This window comes from Perna viridis, chromosome 10 (assembly GCF_037379345.1).
Source record: "Perna viridis isolate PV_CMFRI_1.1 ecotype Kerala chromosome 10, ASM3737934v1, whole genome shotgun sequence".
Lineage (NCBI taxonomy): Eukaryota > Metazoa > Mollusca > Bivalvia > Mytilida > Mytilidae > Perna > Perna viridis.
Genome location: NC_142454.1, coordinates 23702120 through 23722500, shown reverse-complemented (window position 1 = coordinate 23722500; position 20381 = coordinate 23702120). Strand labels below are relative to the sequence as shown.

Here is a 20381-nt window from a genome sequence, read left to right as displayed (position 1 = left end):
TTTAAATGTTTCTTTGTAGTACAGTGCAAGTAAAAAAACCAATAGAAATAAAAACACACGCATGCGCATTAATTTTAATGTTTCTTTGTAATGCAAAATTTTTTAGATTTTATGTTCTGCACATCGGAAACAATCCCCAACATATGATTAGGGAAGACATTATGTATATCATTTTATCATTTTGCAAAAAGGGTAAAAATGCACTGCGCAATATTCCCGTGGTACTTGTATTTATTTTTTTATAATCGCACAAAATTATCTGCCTTCAACTCGCTGTCGCAGTAAAGGGCTTATTTGGCGTGATTATGATAACCTAGCTTGACTGCGCATTGAAACTAATACGCTTTACTATTTCTTTACGGGGACTATACAATACTCGACATAAAGTGCAAAATTATAATAGTTTGGTTATAAACAAAGTACCTAGTTTAATTCCATGTTATTCAAGTCAATTAACATAACTAATAAACTACTTTTTCTCGGAACGATCCAATTAAAAGTAATTTACCTTTAACCTATTATTAGTAACTGTTGTTTACCCGGATTAACCAGTCGTTTACTTTTGATATTCAAGTTGTCTACGCAAAATAATGTATTTGATAATTAGCTAGGAAGGAAACCCTACACAATTATAAAAAAGTAATCAATCAGAAAGGAAAATAGAAAGAGGGATGTGGAATACCGATCGAAAGAGCTGTATTCACATTTCATGTGGGGCGGACCTAAATATTTATCAAAAAAATGGGCTGTGTTTCCGTTAAAGACAGGGGTTCCATGCTATTAATTGCTCATTTTCGGCCTAATTCCACACAGTTATAAACAAAAAGGGTGACCCCCCCCCCACAAATCAATCTTGATGTATCCGTCACTGTTTCGTGCATTTCAGAGCGGCACCATTTATAAAAATGGTGCTTTATTCCACTACACAGTTATGTCGAAATAGTACAATCCAATATCTATGGGCACAGAAGAGGATGTCCGCCTGAACGAAAAAAACATAGACGAAAACAAAAACAAACGAATCAAACACATAAAAAAAAAAACAAAAAAAAATACATGTACAGCTAGGCTAAAAAAATATGTACTGATCTCAATATGAACAGATTCGCCTCGTGACATCGGAAAGATAACCCAAATGAAAATATAAGTTTGCTTGGAGGCTGGCATAGTAATTTTGCTAATGCAATTTCCCCAATAATAATTACAATCTGCAGTCTGTTATTGCTATTTATGATAATCATTATATTTCGCTATATAGCTACATGTATTTGGACATGAGGTTAAGAAACTATTATATTATTTCAAAACCATAGTTACAGGACTATTACATGACACATAGGTGTCTATGCGACAATTTTAAGCACTTCAAGTAGCTTATTAACTGAAAAAAGTTGTAGGTAGATGAGCGATACATGTATCTAGGGACAGGATTGGTTTCAACGATTGTGGCCCAAGTTTGAATGATTTGACAGACAGTTTCGACCTAGAGATCGCTAAATTGAATATTGACTTCACATAATTTAGAAACTGGAAAAGGACAACTAGTGGTTTGTAGTTCAACTATGAAGGATGTCTGAGAGATTTGATGTCCCATGTAAACGAACGACGGACATGAATATCACGCAACTTGGCGCACTGCTGCGATATTTTAATGAATAAAATGAATGTCGTTCGTAATCACAATGGTGTGTTTAGATAAGTTTGGAGTCGATCCCGATTATTACCTTATACCTTGACCCTATTTTTACAATTTGACGATCGTTTGAGATGTAAAACTTCAACAATTGATTCAGTATTTGACTACTTTGATTTCTTGTGTGTAACGAAATACAGTGAGCTGTTCTAACTGTGTGATGACAGATTTATAGCAAATTAAAATAGTTTTGCAAACGAGTATGGTAATAGTAATATTAATAATTCGGTCCCTAAACAGTTTTGATCAAATTTAACGGATATTCGATATTTTGTAATATTTCAATGTGTGCTTACTTTGCAAACAAAACTTGTTTGTATTTCACCCATAAGTAAAAATGTAATTTCCCCAAAATTAAGAAAAAACACGTGACTACATTACATTCTTCTTTTGTTGTGTATATTGGCCACATGCTTCGGCAGCTTCAATATTCCAAATACATGACAATCTCCTTTTTCTGCGCTTCAGTCATTTTTAAATACACACATATACAAATAGATCTTTTCAGCAGGTACAAATGTTAGCTAAAAATTTCAGACAAGAACAGTGTCGGAAAATGATTCAGAAGAATATACCCAATTGTTTGCTGCCTGATTACATGAATATGTACTCAAGATTCTCCGTTTACTGAAATGTTTATGTTAATGGTCAAATATTGTCATATATGACGCGAAAAAAAGGAGGGGCAATTCATTCGACTTCAACTAAAAGTTCAACAGTCCAGTTATATTTTGGAAAAACACTTTAATGATATTAATGTTTGCACTAATTTTAGTGCAAATACAAGGAGGTGTTGCTCAGTCATTTTATCTCGGGCTTATATTGTAATTACTAGGCATGTAATAAAACTAATTGCTATTTCAGGAAAAAATCTTCATCGCATACAATTCTTTTGCACTGACCAAGAGAGGTAACTCTAAATTATTTCAGGCATTTTTATCCTCCACACCATAGTCATTAGTATTTATAAACTCCAAGATAATGAATAAGAAAAAAAATGATATTAGAACAAAACTATTAAGGCAGTGTAGAACAAGGATGCTGTTTTGGAACAAAATAGTTATTATCCAGAGAGACAGAGGTACATACACATATAGCCCTACAAGGCAGATTTATTCATACATTTTTTGAATCGACAATGGATGGCTCAGAAAATGAATTTAAAGTTCCCAAAGAATGCAATCAAATGTTTTCAATGACTTTCAATGCTATCTATCTAATGTATTTTTCTTTAACCGCAGTTTATATATAAAAAAACAACATTTAACATAGAGAAAGGATGCATTTGCGATATGAAATCGATGAATTATTTTTGAAAACACGTGCCACCCACTGCCTGGTTTTTGCGTGGACAGTCTCTTTACTGTTAACCTTACAGTATCACACAAAAATATACCGAAAACATAATCAGTAAATATAAAAAATGGAATGGCGTCGAGTGCAATCGCAATTATTGAAACTTTGACTATTTCTTTTTACTGGTCTTATAGCTAATAAGTCGGGTAATTAACTACAAAATCTATAATTCCGTTTGCAAGTTAGATGAAACACATTTGAAAAAAAACGTGGGAATTTCACTTATTCCATTCTATGATATAAACATAAAGACACCGACTTTTTTATTAGCGGGAAAAAAGTTTTTATTTACTTATCCATTTAAAAAAAAACGATTCATTTTTCAAATGAAAATATTGATCTTGGTTGCTGCTGAAATATAAATAAAAATATACATACGTTTTTTTTAACATGATTATAATTTAAATCAATACAAACTTCAATGTCAATCAAATAAAAAAAAACCCTGAATATTAAGATTAGACTTACATGTACGGGAAGTAAATTTTTATATAGAGTTGTCTTCTCTTTCTGAAAGCGGACACAAATTCCGAGAAGTTTTCCGGAATAGCTCATACATATAACTCCCGACCTGCGAAGAATAAAATGGGGTTCATATTGCGAAGGGACCTTTATTGGATGCAAAACGACATTTTTGCCATAAGTAATCACATCAATGTAGTATACTAGTAATTATTTTATTATCAAAAACAATTCACTCATCTCAATTTATAAATGTATTTAAAATAAATCAAATGACTGATATCATTTCACTGTAAACATTGAAACAAAGAATAACTTTGATTATACAAAGTGGTGCAGTAATTGTCCTAGTTCAAATGCGGATCATTGAGGGTCGTCGTACATAATTTCGGTAACCCAGCGGATCGTTGTAAAGACGAGCTTTACCTGTGGATGTGTCCCGCAAGATTCGGGTAACTTTGCCACTACATGATTGTGTGGTTCAAGTAAAGTAACATATCTTGAATTTTACCATTACAGATAACTCTATTTATTACATGTATTTTACCGTGTTAAGTAAACACTGTTACACAGTACACGTATGATCTTTAAATTCAGATGAACCTTAAGTGATAATATATCATGTGTAGGCAATCTGCACGGATAAAATGTCTTTATAAGTTTTAGATTAAAAAAAAAATCTTTCCTGTCTCATATTAGACACACACACTGCAATTAAAGTTCTTTTTTGACTACAAAACGTATGTCTCATCCGTTCAAAAGTTTAAAGGAGCATAACTTCAAGAAAATAGTGGATCATAAATTCCTGGTAAAATCCAAAACTACATATCAAGTCCTCCCTACAAGTACATACATAGTATAATGAAATTCGATGCTGTATTTAACCAGATGTTGCGCTTTCAAAAGACGACGAAGGGACAGGAAAATTACAATTTGCCACCCCATTCAATTTGGGGGAGGGGACACATTATTACCGGGATCGTTTTATCTGGTCCATGAGAAAGTTTCATAAAGTTTATCATTATACCTCAGTATATAAACATCAATACAATATTTTCTAAAGTAAACTTGCTATTTTTCTCCTTTTTCAGTGTTTGACTATTGACCAGTCCATTGTTTTCAGACTATTGACCGGCATGTGAACCGCTTTCGCGGATTTTTAGTTCTGTCACCGGATTGGACAAAAGTTTTATATTTATTCGGAACACTCGGACTTCACCCTCGTCTGAATATAGCTGAAATATTGCTGCTCGGACGTTAAACCCCAACAAACAAACAAACAAACGGACTTCACCCTCTCTTAATGAAAAGCCCTAAATTATCACGTCTGCTCGTTTTGTCTGCTGAATCACATGTAATTTTGGTGGATTTCCATCTGGCATAACAATTAACAATTCGACAGTTAATTTTTATGTCCAAAAGTAACTGGTTATAACTTTAAAAACAAATTGTTACATTTGGTTGTTATTCAATAATATTGTTAACTCTTTATTGTTTTTATTTTACTCAATACTGCATACTGGCGCCCTCTTCAACAAGTCTTGCACTTTAACACAGATGAAATTGAATGTTTGCGAGACAATATTCAAATGTATACATTGTTGCTGTTCTTTATCTTACAGACACCATGTAATTGATGTTGAAGGCTACTTTCTGCAAATTCAAACTCCTATGAATTACTGGTGAAAAGGTCAATGAGACAACATTCAGATTAAAATATTGCCAAAAGATGCATGGTTTTCTGGGTTTTGAACATTTTGAGGTGATGAGAGGAATATATCAGTGACATTCAAATTGAAAATATTGTAAAAAAACGTTTTTCTGGGTTATCATTTTGAGATGATCATTCAACTATGAACAATGGAGGGATATGGAGTAAATGTATTACAAGTCTAATGTTTTCGGTATTATAATAAAATGCTTATAGACTGGGTATTCGGGAAAAAAGCAAGTTTGTTGTTCCCTTCGACTGTGACTATTGGCCTCGGCTACGCCTCGTTTAATAGTCACAGTCTTGAGGAACAATAAATTTGCTATTTCCCTCATACCCAGTCAATAAGTATATACTAAACAATTCAATACCTAAATTCAATTTTAATGGTCGAAAGCATGTGCTTCCAGGCCTGGAATACTTCAAAGAAGTAGTTAATAGACTTCTTGGCATTATGACAAGTTGTAAATTTTAAAGTTTTTGACGAAGGATATGCATTATGAAAGTTTGAATAAAAAGAATATATCACCTTTTTGACAATTTGAACGAATCATTCTTCTGATCTGATGCCATTTCACTGACTATCTTACAATTTTGTCAAATTTATATACTAGGTTAAATACATGTGCTTATTTTTGTTTAAATATCATCGTTTTGCCATCGTTTGGTTTGTAATGAAATAAATGTAACGAATTTATCTTTTTCTAGGACCCGAAAATCCATCAAATAAGACCTTCTTACCACAGACATAAAGCTTAGTGCAGCCCTTCACAAAGAAGTTTCAAGACAATCTGTAACCAATGTTGGGTCTAGATTAATGAGTAAATGGAATTTGAAGGCCGGGAGAAACGAGGTCAGGATAATTATACATGTATATTTTTTATGGGAGGAGATGGGTGAGTGATTTATAACAAATATATTTTTTTTCAAATTTACGGGAGTCGCACTCCGGTTCCGCGCCCTTAAATCCGCGACTTGCAAAAATTACTAGAAAACAAACCGACTAATATTTCACGAATAGAAATAAAGCAGCAGGTACATGTGTATTCCATTTGTTATATAAACGTATTTCTCGAGGACTTTTGCGAGATTTTCTACATTGTTTTATACTCCATTGGAACTGTTTGGTCTCATTCATTTTAGAAGTACAGGGGAGAATCCAGGATTTCAGGAAGTTTTATAAGTACAAGGGGTGAATTAAGGATTTCTTGGAAAGAAGGAGTAAATAGTCTAGGGACTGAAACTAGTCCAAGTGGAACTAGGCAAGACAATTTTTTGGAAGGTAGAGCTTACGAAAAAAAATTTTTAACTAAAATGAAATTTTCCAATTTTAAGGGCGTACGCCGGGTCAACCCGTGCCCGAGGTACATCATTATTATCACGGTATTTAACCTAAATGAATATTAAGTGTTTGCATAAATTTATAATAACAAACGCAAAAAGAAAACTTAAGACATGGGTCAAAATCAGAGTACGATTTATCAATGATAACTGACTGAATTAATTCCTTTGGAGTTATATACAGTGTTTCCATACGAGATTAATTAGTGTTCATTGCATTCATTTCATTAAAGGTAAGGTACATGTATCACAAAGTAAACATTGTTTGATGTTAGTAAGGAAAGATGGCGTGAACATTCAATTTGGGACAGACATTCCGACGAATAAAAAATATATTACAATTGAGCAAAACAAAACCATGTTGCTTACTTGACATATACATTGTACATGTAACTGGAGGTTAACTGCATGTACAATATTGGAATACAATGTATATACATTTACATGCTACACGATTTATCAATGTTTCAGCTGCTAGTAAAGACACTAACATTTTGTCAAACACTTTAGAATGAGGTACATGTATAACGGTTTTGTTTATTTTGTGGAATTTAATGTAATCATTTATTTACATAAGTAGGCATAGATCTGTAATAAAAGAAATGCGCAACTGTCGTGTGACATGTAACCATCCATATCGCAGCTGATTTTGGGAGTTGAAGATCTCGACTGCGTCATAATAATAATTTCCTTAAAACTATCGATTTATATATAATTTGTGAATAAATTCGGTTTGATTTTGTTTTTTTGATCAATACATTTAACATTTTTTAAGGGAGAAAACGATAATTTCGACGAATGCCGACCTGAGAAGTATCGCACGTTCATATAAAATGTTGCAGGCAATGTTGAAAACAGGAAGTGAAGGGTTTTCAGTTCACATTTAATCATACATTATGTTTGCACGAAAGGCCAAATAAATGCTGTCGTTTTTACATTCTTGAAATGGAACTTTTTATCTCCAAAGTAATTTACTATCAAAAGGTAGAAAAATCAGAAATGATCAGAAATCTTTTACATCAGTTGAAATGATACTTTTATTTCCTGGTTTGTCAACCTTAAATATTGGGATGTTCAGAAGTTTATCCTTTGTGGCGACTTTACACCGGCATGTCTCGTACAATTGTACAATACTACTTTAATCAATTACGAAAGGAATACCAACATTTTTTGTTTGAAATGTAAATAACAAAGTTCGAAATCGGGAAATAATGACAAATGTCAAAAGTGGTCATTAAAAGCAAGGAGTGTATGGTTATTAACCACTTCCCCGTTAAGATTTGTTATCAATTACCCTTTTAAGTAGTTGAATACCGTCTCGGGCCGCGGAGTTGTAAGCCTCAATAGCCTCTTTTACATGTGTCTAGTCACTATAGTCACGTGACCACGTAAATTCACAAGATTGGATCGCTATCTCCTATTACAGTATAACCTATCTAAACCAGACATGTTTAAAGTCAAAACTTTACAGAAAAAATATGAACAGTAAAGAAATGAAAATAGAAAGAACTTAATACAATGAAATTGTACATGTAAAACAAAGGAGAAACCAACTGCTGACGTAGCAAAGGAAGAACCATGCCTTCGATATAGATCTTGAACTTTGTGGGATAGAGAACGCGCCAACTTATAATATAAATACACGTAAAAAGAACAGAAGCTAAGCTAAATTTGTTGATATTTGAAATTCAATTATATATAATGTTTTTTAAAAAACAGACTATTTCTCATTTAGATCTGGATATCTGATACAATTTGTTTAGGCTGCGTAGGAAGCTTTTTAAAGCCTTGGTCAAAAAGACTACCTCCGAGGCAGTGATGACGCATTTATAGCCTTGGTTTAAAACACTGCCTCTCAGGCAACGATGATGCATTTACAGCCTTGGTCAAAATGACTACCTCTCAGGCAACGATGACGCATTTATATCCTTGGTTTAAAAGAATGCCTCTCAGAGAACGGTGACGCATTTATAGCCTTGGTCTAAAAGACTGCCTCTCAGGCAACGGTTTATAGCCTTGGCAAAAACGACTACCTCTCAGGCAACAATGACACATTTATAGTCATGGTCAAAAAGAGAAAAGACTACCTCTCAGGCAACAATGACGCATTTATAGCCATGGTCAAAAAGACTACCCGTCGTCTTAGGCAAAGATGACGCATTTTTAGCCTTGGTCCAAAAGACTACCTCTCACGCAACGATGACGCATTTGTAGTCTTGGTCAAAAAGACTGCCTCTCAGGCAAAGATGACGTATTTTTTGCTTTGGTTCAAAAGACTGCCTTTCAGGCAACGATGACGCATTTTCAGTCTTGGTTCAAAAATGGATGGAACATTACTCCACAATAAGGCTTGTGATACATTTCTTTTCATAGCTTTGAATATTTTCATACAAAAGACATTCGACAAATGCTCTTCCTCTGTATGGAAACTGTCTCGGTGCACGCCTTGAATATGAAAGATCGTTGGTTTGTTCCTAAGAAGAGGACGCTTACCCTACCGGTGAACCTGGTCCATCGTCCCAATTTAAGTTGAATTCAAGTTGCTCGTGATCATTTTATTCACTTTTGTTTCTTTGTACAAGTATGTATTATTTTGTTATTTTATGTTTATTTGTTGTGTATATCTGTTTTCCGTGTCTGTTTCTTGCCCCTCGATAGCGTTTGTACGATTTCCGATCTAATCTTGGTTCCCTTGATTACTAGTGCACAAGTTACAAATCATGAACAATTTGTAAACAAAATAAAACACACTTCTAATGATTTATTCAACCCCAGTGTAGGATGTTTCTGTCAAGCAAGAAATTCCCTTTCGGACTTGTTGTACTCGGTGGTAGAAGAGCTAAGTACACTGGCGTGTCAGCTCCTGAAAAATGAAAATAAAAATGAAAGAAGACTAAACACAATTTTTTCTCACCTCTACTTATATCACGCGACAGTTGACTGCATGTTTGTTACACTGAATGTTCAGTAAAATGAAAACTTGGTATATCTATTTGAGATATATACATTTTCTGAACTTTAAAAACACTCAACTAGATTAAAAGAACATACAGTAAATTATGAAAATATTGCTATTTTATTTAAATATTTTACAAAAAAAAAAATTAAAATCTCAGTATAATATGCTTAGTGGCGATGCAAAAATAAGTGTTGTCCTCCATTATATTTTTCAAAGAGTTATCAAGGGAACCATGATTCTAGCGGAAATCAAAAGAATATAATCCAGAGACAAAGACCAGACATGGAAAACAGACATACACAACAAAGAACATAAAGTAACTAAAATCATACATACAAAGTAACAAAAGCAAATGAGCAACTCGGACTCAACTAAAAACTGGGAGTATTGACCATGTGCGCCGGTAGGGGAAGCGTCCTCTCCTGTTCTAGAAACAGCCGCTGTGGTATTCATTTACCATCGATTTCTAAGTGTAGGTCAAGATATGAGTCTGTAGTATCCTAAATATGAAAGTATCAAAGGGATTTCAAGTTCAATCCTAAAGATGCGTTTTACATTTATGCACCTTGTTTTTCTTAATATAAGAGTTTCATAGGCAGAGTAGTACTGAAGTTTTCATTCATCGTTTACGTAGAATGTATTCAGTGCATTTTTTACATTTGTCTAACAAAGGTACTCCAAATTTGACTCTTTAGAAATATGCGGCCTACCCTTCCAAGACACCTATTGTCTCTAATCATTTCTATGCTGCATGGAAGTTTATATTTCAAGTGCTTTATTTTTTTGTGCGGAGTCATGTCTTGTTTTCATTATATTAAGTTTTTTATATTTAATTCATTCCCTTTAAGGCAATAATGAAAATTTACATTGTCACTGTTTGTTGTTGTTGTTTTTTAGGTCATGTATTCGTATGTAATGCATTTGAATGTGGCACTATTTTTACGCTTCGATATTTCTGGCGATATTAGAGAAAAAAAAAACATATCGTGTTTAAAAAAATAAAGCAAGAAAGTTATGCAGATATTCACATAAAATTACCTTCCTGTATAGTTTTAGTGCCTTTGTGCTGCGTCATGTCAGTATCTACGTAGCCAGGACAGCACTGAAAAATGTAAATATGTTTAGGAACTCATCCCAAATCTTCACTGTATCAAAATTAAGAGACAACACAAGTATGTAAATTATTAATGTCAAAGTATTATGTGTTTACAAGGTTTTGCAATTACAAATACTAACATAATTTGTCTTCACCAGGTTGAGGTGATGCACTATTTTCAGGCCAAAATATTATAAAAACTATACTACTGCAAACGCCGTGGTGACTTATTGAAGACAAATTACATATACATGTAAAAAACCAAATCATTACTGCGGATTAGGAATATGTATCTTCTTTCCAATATTTCTCATACTTAATTTTTAATTTTATCTAAGGTGCCTATAAAATGAGTTTAAATCATTTACGCAAAATTAAAAAAATAACAAAGATTTGCAAACTTTACAATGGTATTTTAGGCACGCAAATGATCATTAGTTTCGAATAAGATTAAAGTTGGAAAGTGAGCATCAAATAGCTATATTAAAACATTGTAGAACATAGTTTGGAATACTGCTCGCGAATGAACTATAGCTACTTAAAACATGTTATAAAAGAAATATTTACAAACACAATCACTATCAGCTGTAATTCATATCAAACCCCTAATAAGATATATTTCTAATAAAAAATCGCTCAATTACGGCAAAACTAAATAAGTGTTGTCGTCTAAAGGATTGATTGCATATATATGGCAAAGATAAATAAAAAATTACACTATTGCAACCATTATATAGTATAAACTTTTAATTGATTCAACACAATATCAGCCTAGGTAAGATTCAATGTGTACGTCAATTACAAAATTGAATTATACACTTAACAAAACAAAATGCTACATTGATTACATAATATCAAAAAAAACTTTTATGATACTTCAAAGTTGATCAAAATATACCTAATAATATACAGTCAGTTATATTTACGATTTTAAAACTTTTGAGACATGTATTCCATATCTAATGCAAGCAACACGTACGGCGTTTACTACTATATCTAGCTTGGAATTAAGTTCCCTTTGTTGTACAAACGTCATAGCAGTCACTGCGACCTTTGACATTCCGTAGCATGACAATGAATCAGGATATCCTTTCTGTTCATGGTTCCCAACTTTAGCAGATCTACATAAGGGAAAAATAATACATTTTACATTTTATTTATAATAGGAATTATAAATAAGCAATACCTGTCAGTTATATAAAAAAATTATAAAACAAATAAACATTAAGTGACTTCTTAATAATCAATGAAGTCATGGTTTTAAATAAAATTTGCAATAGAGCATTTTGGAAGTTTTACACGTTTACTTAGAATTGCTTTTTGTGACAAAAAAAAAATTATTCCAGTGATAAGTCAATGCGTAGTACAAACATTATTTCACATAAATATTCAATATTGAACTAATAAAATTGGTGGCAAAAATCACGTGCAGTTCTTATAAATCAATCCTTCACATGAAGTGAATGATTAGTGAATATCACATGTACAACATCAATTTCATATGAATTTTACATTGAGCTGGTTTGATTAACTTAAATTCCTGGTAAACTATATATGCCTGTGTAATAGTTTTGTTTTAAATGAAACTATATCTGTTGTACACGCAGTTCTCTGCTACAACTGAACACTGTATTCAGCCTAGATCACATTTGTGTAGTATTTCAATTAAGTTAAGTTTGTTTTACATCTGAATGAATTATGATCACAAGAGTATTGACAAAAAGGGGGTAGGTGTTGATGAAATGTCGTAAATTTTATCATTACTCTATATAGTCGTGCATCAGTTCAACTAGTTCTTCCATGGTTAGATTCTCACTAATGAACCTAGCTTTTACTTCATCACTGCATTTCAAAATAGTTTTCAAAGATGCCATACTCGAAACATTCACCACTCTAAAAATATATTATATGTCCTTAAGCATATTATGGCTCATTCTAATTCATTGGTTCTGAATATTATCAAAAGTATGTATTGCAATTTGCTTCCGCTTACTTAGAACAAATAATAGTAGTCCATGGGCTGGGAGGGTCCACAGTGCACCCCCACTGGTCAACTTCATGGTGATTTTTAGGTACCTTTATACCTCCCATTACCAAATCAATTTGTCGCCAAAGAATATTATCTGATTCTTTTTCAGTATTAGCCTATATTTTTACCCCACTGGGTCAAAAAGCCAAGATTTTTTAGACAAATATTTGAGCGTCTTAGCCTTCCTGGGATAGCACGTGTAAACACACTAAACAAATTTAGGTATCACCGTATAAGTTGATACCCCTACCCCGCCGAAAAATCACTTAAATTGAGATATTTTTCAACGTCAAAACCCCTAGATTATTTATGCTTCGGTACAAAATGGTTTATTTGGTATTTTCTGTTTAGTATTATCACAATTTATACTTCTGGGGTTCTTTTGATGAATTTTGGCGATTTTCGTAATCAGAATTTATCAAAAAATGAGAAAAATGGAGTTTTCGATTTTTCGGTCAAAAGTCACATAAATTCGACTCTACAAGTTATCACTCAAACAAAACGTATCAAATTTGGTATAATTCGATAGATAATTTAATTTCCTACGTAAATAAACCACGAAAAACTAATTTCCAAGAAAAGATTTTCAAAACATTTTAAAAATATTACCCTTACCCCTAGAAAACTGGTGCGTAGTTTGCAGTTTCAATATGACAATGACGAGTTTTTCATTATAAGGGAAATTTTCGGATTTTCATATTTTACGCCGTTTTAACGGTAATTTGGCATTTTTTCAAGTACCCTACTTCAAACCAACTTTTGCATGTACAAACACATCTATGTACCATCTACGCTTTCGAATTGGAAAAGGCATTGCATATTTTAACGTATTCCAAGCCATAAAGGCGAAAGAATGGTACCCCATACCCACTAAGATTTCCGTGAAAAACCCCGAATTCGTATGTGGTAGATTAGCATTTTGCAAATGGTGTTGGATGTGTATATGCCAATCATTCATCGTAGTTGCTTCTTTGAAACCTTATATGTACAAAAATAATGATAGCAAAAAAAAATTAAATCATGTAAAAACTATGATATTTAAAAAAAAATATTATACAATTTACGTGCTAAACTGCGTGATAATCTGTTTTATTCTTAAATTTCCCCTTTTTGTAATATTTTGTCAATTGGGCAATTTTTCACCCAATTGGACTTGGAAAAGTTCAAATATTTATTACTTGGGATCATTTCAAAGCCAAGACACTATATAATTGTGTTTGAATATACTAAAGCTTATTTCAAGCACGGTATTTGAAAAATAAATGCCAATTATTGGTGAAATAGAAGGAAATACGAAATTCTGAAAATTCCCCTTTCTATGAAAAACTCATTTTCAGCAAATTAAAACTGAAAAATAATCCCCTGAAGATATGTTGGATACATCGATGATTAAAACAATAGTACCAAACATGTGTATTGTACACCGTTTATATATTAATTATGAACATCTGGGTTCATGCTAAGGCATTTTGTCCATGGGTAGGGGTGGTAATTTTTCACCTAACTTGACTTAGAAAAGTTCAAATATTTATTACCTCGGCTCATTCTGACGATCCTACACTATATTATTCATACAAAGGCTTGTTTAAACTACGGTATTCTGAAAAAAAGGGAAATAACGGGTGATAAAGAATAAATTTTGAAATTCTGAAAATTCCCCTTTTCCCAAATTTATAAAAACTGTCACTCCAAAAAGAAACTGTAAGCATCTGAATTGACCAGATATCTTGGAAATATCATTAACTTAATTATGAATGCCTAAAATATGAGTTCTACGGTGTCGCTATGCTGTGAATGAAAATTCTGTTTGATACTGAGACCAGTTTTGTAGAGGTAGGGAAAGTATTTTTAACAGTTTTTTTTAAATTCATTCTTCAAAATTAGTTTTTCTGATTTATTTATGTCGGAAATTAAATTATCTATCGAATGATACCAAATTTGAGACGTTATATTTGAGTAATAACTTGAAGAGTTGAATTTATATGACTTTTGACCTAAAAATCGAAAATCCCATTTTTCGCATTTTTTGATAAATTCTGACTACGAAAATCGCCAAAATTCATCAGAAGAACCCCAGACGTATAAATTGTGATAATACTAGACAGAAAATACCAAAAGAAACCACCTTTTTTTACTGAAGCATAAATACTCTAGGGGTTTTGACATTGAAAAATATGTCAATTTAAGGGTTTGTCGGCGGGGTAGGGGTTCATTTTACCGCAAAACTCCAAGTGTTACCGCTAGTTTCTTGGTACTGTTGTAAAGCTGAGACATTGGGCTACATGATGATACATACATATGTCAGTTTACTTCGTTCTGTGGAAAGAAGAAGTTCGTACAATAAAAAAAACTTTAAAAATACATTTTGCCTCAACGAGGTAGCCAAAAATACAAAATGCTCAGTTTATTTTTTGGCGACAAAAAGATTCGTAAATGGGAGGTACAAGGATAACTGAAAATCATATTTCGGTTGATGAGTGTGTGTGTATGGGGGGGGGAGGGGGTTTGCACGGCCAACATACTAATTTCACTCAAGGATACTTCCTCTATTTGAACATTATTTAAGACCATTTTTTAATCTCTGCATCACTGGCTTTGCTCAGAATTTTTCAATAGGATGTTAGAAAAATGAGGTTTCAGACAGGGTTATCTGCCCCTGAAATGTTCACTTTAAGTGTATTGAAAGTAAAATGTTAACTTAACTCAATGCACTAACACGATATGGAAAATAATGTCTATTTTCCTTCAATCTCATGGTGCAAATAGTCAAATTACAATTATCTTGAACTTCCTAAATATTCGTCCGTCAGTTTCAAGTTGAACTTTGAAATACGCGTACATCATACCAATGTGAAATATTTATACCATTGGTATTTTGTATTTACCTAAGTGCTAGACCAATAATATGTTGTCTTTCAAGGAAAAATGCAGTACAAAACTGGGAACAAATAAAAAATATTAGGAATACTGTACCATAAAGCATGCAATATATTATTTACTTAATATGTTATTCATTTATGAACCACACTACATTAGACAGACATATTTTGAATCGTATGATTGGTATCTAAATCTGTGTAATGCACAAGCGTATAGAATTGGGATCGTAGTTTTATGTTCTTACTTCTAGTTCAATTATAAGTGAATATTCTTGTTTTTTGTGTGTTTGTTTTTCTTGAATTTCAGTTTTAAATGCATTTTAAACAGGAAATTTCCAAAAAGAGACTTCGGTGTTATAAAGTTAGCGTTTTCTTGACATAATTGAAATATTCACCATAATCAAAGTTATACCTTGCATGTGGTCTCAACAAAGGGAACAAGACATTGCAAACCTCCAGTGTTCCGAAAAAATTGGTTTTGCTCGTAATCTCTGCACGTTCCCCAAATGGCACTGTTGATTCGCGCTACAATATTACAATATTAGGAGATAATATTTTCAATCAAAGAGAAATCAAAGGAATCAATAGTGACCAGAAATTAAGAACATATACCAGAGACAGTTATGATGAGTAGACAAAAAAAAAAAGACACTCACAGCATGAACTTTACGAAATAACATCCACACGGTAAAAAAGGAAATGAGCAATCTGGACTTTACTATTAACTGGGGACATGGACCAGGTCCACTGGTAGAATTATTGTCATCTGATTTTCTATAAACAATCACCGATTTGCTCATAAATTGTCACATCCGGGGTAGACGAGATAGGATATTATGATATGGAGATGAAATGTGTTATCGAGGTGCAGATGGATACTCCATACCGATCAATAAAAGTCTCGATGTCGACCAATAAATTTTTGTAGTGATACCCTATCTTGCTGCAGAATAACCCATTTATAGAAACCTGATTGTAAATAGTGTATGAAGTCACGCGCGGTACAATAAGTCTGCGTACTATAAGATCAAACCGAATAAAATATATGAGTAAAATACAATCTATATGCAATCTAAATAAAATTATACATATTAATAGTGCCCTTCAGTCACTTCATGTAGGATCAAACAACACTCCATCCTACTTTCTGTTCAGATGTCATTTCTTGCCAGCCAATTAGATTTCGGCTTTCATAATTTTGACAGAATTATTCAAAGCGAAAACATCGAGGATTTTAAAAAGGTCATCTGAGCAGAAAGTAGAATGGAATGTTGTTAGATCCTAAATGCAGTGACCAAATGGAGCAATTGATGGATCTCATTTTAATTAGATTGAGGAAGATGCACATTATCAACACTTTACATGAATTGGTCTAATGTCGATATCCATTCAATCAGAAACAGTTGAAAGCTGCTCATGAGTTTTAAGTAAAGATAGAGATCATGATAGTGTTTTTTTTTCGTATTTTTCTTTTCATTTTAACTAGCTTTAAACAGTTTACCCTCTCCTGATTTGTCATAATTCTTGTATTGGAATAAACATGAAAGTGTTAATAGTTCCCTCTACTGCAAAATGATAAAACGTTTTTCTTAAGTGACAGACCTATTGAATCGGTTGTATTGGTGTGGATGGTGTAAAAAAAAAACAATTGGGCCAAACGCCTTTGTGAAAAGTTCAAATAATTACATCCGAACTTTGACATTTACAATAAAATGATTTTGAGCCATTCATGTTTCAGACCATCTACAAAGATAATTGTCAATGAAAACAAAGCCAAACTGAAGATATTTGTTCAAACTTTAAAATATATAATTATAAAAGTATACCTTATATGCAATTCCAGCATTATTGACCAAAATATCAATGCCACCATATGTTTTTTCAAGAAAGTCTCTGAAGTTGGTAATACTGCAATGGTCAGTAAGGTCCAACAGATAAAACTTTGGAGTAAGTCCTTCCCTCTGAAGATCTGCTATTGCAGCTTTGCATCTATCCTCACTCCTTCCTTGATAGGAGAGAAAATCATTTAAATCTATTGTCTCCGATTTCAAGCAACATGATGTGTACTGTAAACGTATAAATTTTCGCGGATTCTGTCAGGTCAACATATTCGCGGGTATCAATTTTCTGGGTTTCAATAAAAAAATGATTAGCGTTATATAATGTAAAAAAAAATAATTTCAGGTGTACTATTTTTTGCGGTTTTCTCTCCACCGCGAAAATAGCAAAAATTAGTACACCTCGAAAATTAGTACGTTTACAGTAGTTCAAATAACAATGTTTAATATCATAATTTTTTGCAACATAACGTAGATATCAATAAACCAACAGTGGAGTTATTAATAAATTTATCAAACAGATCGATCCGTTCTTTGAAATTGTTTGAATATAAAGACAGTTGTTTTATCAGTTATATTGATATACTTACATATAACGCGAAATGTTAACATGTTGAAAAGGACGATTCACTAATTACAGGCCTTGAACAAATTCCCCACTTCTTTCAAAGTTTGTACAATGTCACGATCCTGATAAGATGTTACTTTCTACTTTTTATCGTTTTAACGACGGCATTTTATACACTAACAGTAATATAATATATTCACAATTTAGTTACCTGTTAAATATACATCACCGGTAAACTGTTTACATAATGCTTGGACAATGGCAAATCCAATTCCCTTGTTAGCACCAGTAACCTAAATAAATTTCAAATATGTAAACAAACATCTTGACGTCTAGAATGAAGTCAGAATCTTACTATCCAGTGTGTTAAACATCTAAACGAGATATAGTTTGTAAGGAACTGGCTCTAATTACAAATTATTGCAGACATGCCAAAAAAGATTATTTATTTATTACACTTTAGTAGTAGTATACCAGCAAATATGTCGTTAGGGGTTAAATGCAAATGGCCGCCGGAAATCAACCCCAGCTTTTGTTGCAGCAAGCTGCCATTACATTCAAATATCTGTTATAGATGAAACCGTTTTACTCTTTTGTTACATTTTGGATTTCAAGTCAATAGATTATTTGCGATTTTGTTGCCAAAAATTATTAAAACATTTCGAATCAAGTGTTCCATTATATTGACGGGCTTAAGTCTTTGGAAAATAATTGTATTTGTTATAGAGCTGATATTTCAGATGAGTTAACAAGAAATACATTGAAACGCGAAGTCATTGAGCACGTGAATCAAAATTACGAAGGGTTGTCACAAGTTGATACATCGAATAAGTAATGTGAATCAATAAAGCGTATATAACTATGTATATAAGAACTGACAGTGTGAAAATATCATATATCTATTTAAATCAAAATGTAAAATGTAAGTCTGTTATGCTAAATATTCCTCTTCATAATTTACAATATGGCGGTACAATCTATGGTACTTACTATTGCCACTTTAGTACACATATCCTTATTCAATGACTCAACGCTTGTTACGTAGTTTGAGCAACACACCTTTGTCGTAATTCTTATTCCTATTCTAAATTACAATTTGACGAAACAATTTTTTTACTTCCTTTTTCCACTTTAGATAGTACAAGTGTCTTTGTTCAATGACACAACATTGTTACGTAACTTTCACTTATGTACCTATGTCGTAATTCTCATTCCTGTTCTAAATTTAGACCATACTATTGGCAACAATTGATTTCAATATAAATGATAAAAATAAACAAAGTAAAAGCTGATAAAAACTTTTTCTTCCTCAATATAATGTTTCTTCAGTGAATTTGACAAGAAAAAGACAACAAAGGGAATATACGTGTAAACAAGATGAAAATCTAAATATCCAGTGAAAAAAGTCTCAAGCTACTATCCCTGTGCCATGAATGAGCAATGAAAGCTTTTCCACAATCGGAGTCGGCCCTTGAGAAGACAATCGTATGGATCCAATAATACATATTTTTTTCTGAAATAATTACGTGTAATACAAAATGCAAAATCAAACATTACGAACAAATGCTAGAGGTAGCTGACTTTGGACGGGCGCAAACGATGCAGCTTACTCACTACAATTTTGTTGGGGTCAAATATGAAATAAACTAGAACAAAACAATACATGATAAAGACTGATTGATTAATTGATTTTGGGTAAAGCAAACTTCAGATCAATGAGTTGCTAATATGATGATAAAAAGATTAATGGTTAAAAGGCAAACTTATTTGTAGCCAATTTCAATTTAATATCGAATTGATAGCTTTTTTAAAATACTTTTTGTAAATAAATTATTTTCGGACTTAACACTCAAACCATACGTACACTGTAACTCTTTAAAACATAATGCCATACAAAATGTACGTGTCGTCGTTTATTACATTCTTATATGATCTCCAAAACCGACAGAATTTGCAGATGTCATCTTAAAAAAAATCTCTGTTCCCATATGCCTTGGTATTGGTATTGGTAATTTGTACGAGATCTGTGGGAAAAACCATTGTTGTTTCTACAAATGCAAATTTGTGTAAAATCAGATGAAAGATATACTAGTAGCAACAAAAATTGTTGAAATACATTTACGTTATATATTTTTTGTATTTTTTGCAATTGTGACCATTTAATGCTAGAACATTAATCCAACACTTCAGATTTAACAAAATATATATTATTCTTCTCAGATTGCTTTTGTTTTAGTCTATGTGAAAGACATATATGAGACCAATATTCTTCGAGCTTTTTGAGCAACTCGGTGGGTGTTTCTAGAAAAGCAGAGGACGCTTACCCTACCGGTGCACCTGGTCCATGATCCCAGTTTTTAGTGGAGTCCGAGTTGCTCATTTACTTTTGTTACTTTGTATGTATGATTTTAGTGACTTTATGTTCTATGTTGTATGTCTGTTTTCCATG

The 20381-nt window shown here is 32.5% G+C and overlaps 1 protein-coding gene across 3 annotated transcripts; it reads right to left on the bottom strand.

Moving 5' to 3' along the window:
• Positions 1-9309: 9309 nt before the first annotated feature.
• LOC148605045 (carbonyl reductase [NADPH] 3-like) lies at positions 9310-19134 on the bottom strand. 3 transcript variants are annotated; one of them, XR_015915943.1, is made up of 9 exons: positions 18923-19131; positions 18144-18225; positions 17353-17531; positions 15939-16051; positions 12383-12511; positions 11598-11739; positions 10561-10624; positions 9859-10022; positions 9310-9426 (listed from the first exon to the last, which is right to left on the bottom strand). XR_015915943.1 is itself a non-coding variant. In XM_088548991.1 (8 exons), the coding sequence occupies exons 1-8, from the start codon at positions 18941-18943 to the stop codon at positions 9329-9331; spliced, it is 828 nt and encodes a 275-aa protein (XP_088405117.1). In that variant the 5' UTR covers positions 18944-19131; the 3' UTR covers positions 9310-9328. The 3 variants fall into 3 exon arrangements, 2 of the variants coding, with proteins under 2 accessions (XP_088405117.1, XP_088405118.1); XM_088548991.1 differs by lacking the exon at positions 9859-10022; XM_088548992.1 differs by lacking the exons at positions 9859-10022; positions 12383-12511 and having other exon boundaries at positions 18923-19134.
• Between the last annotated feature and the right edge of the window lie 1247 nt (positions 19135-20381).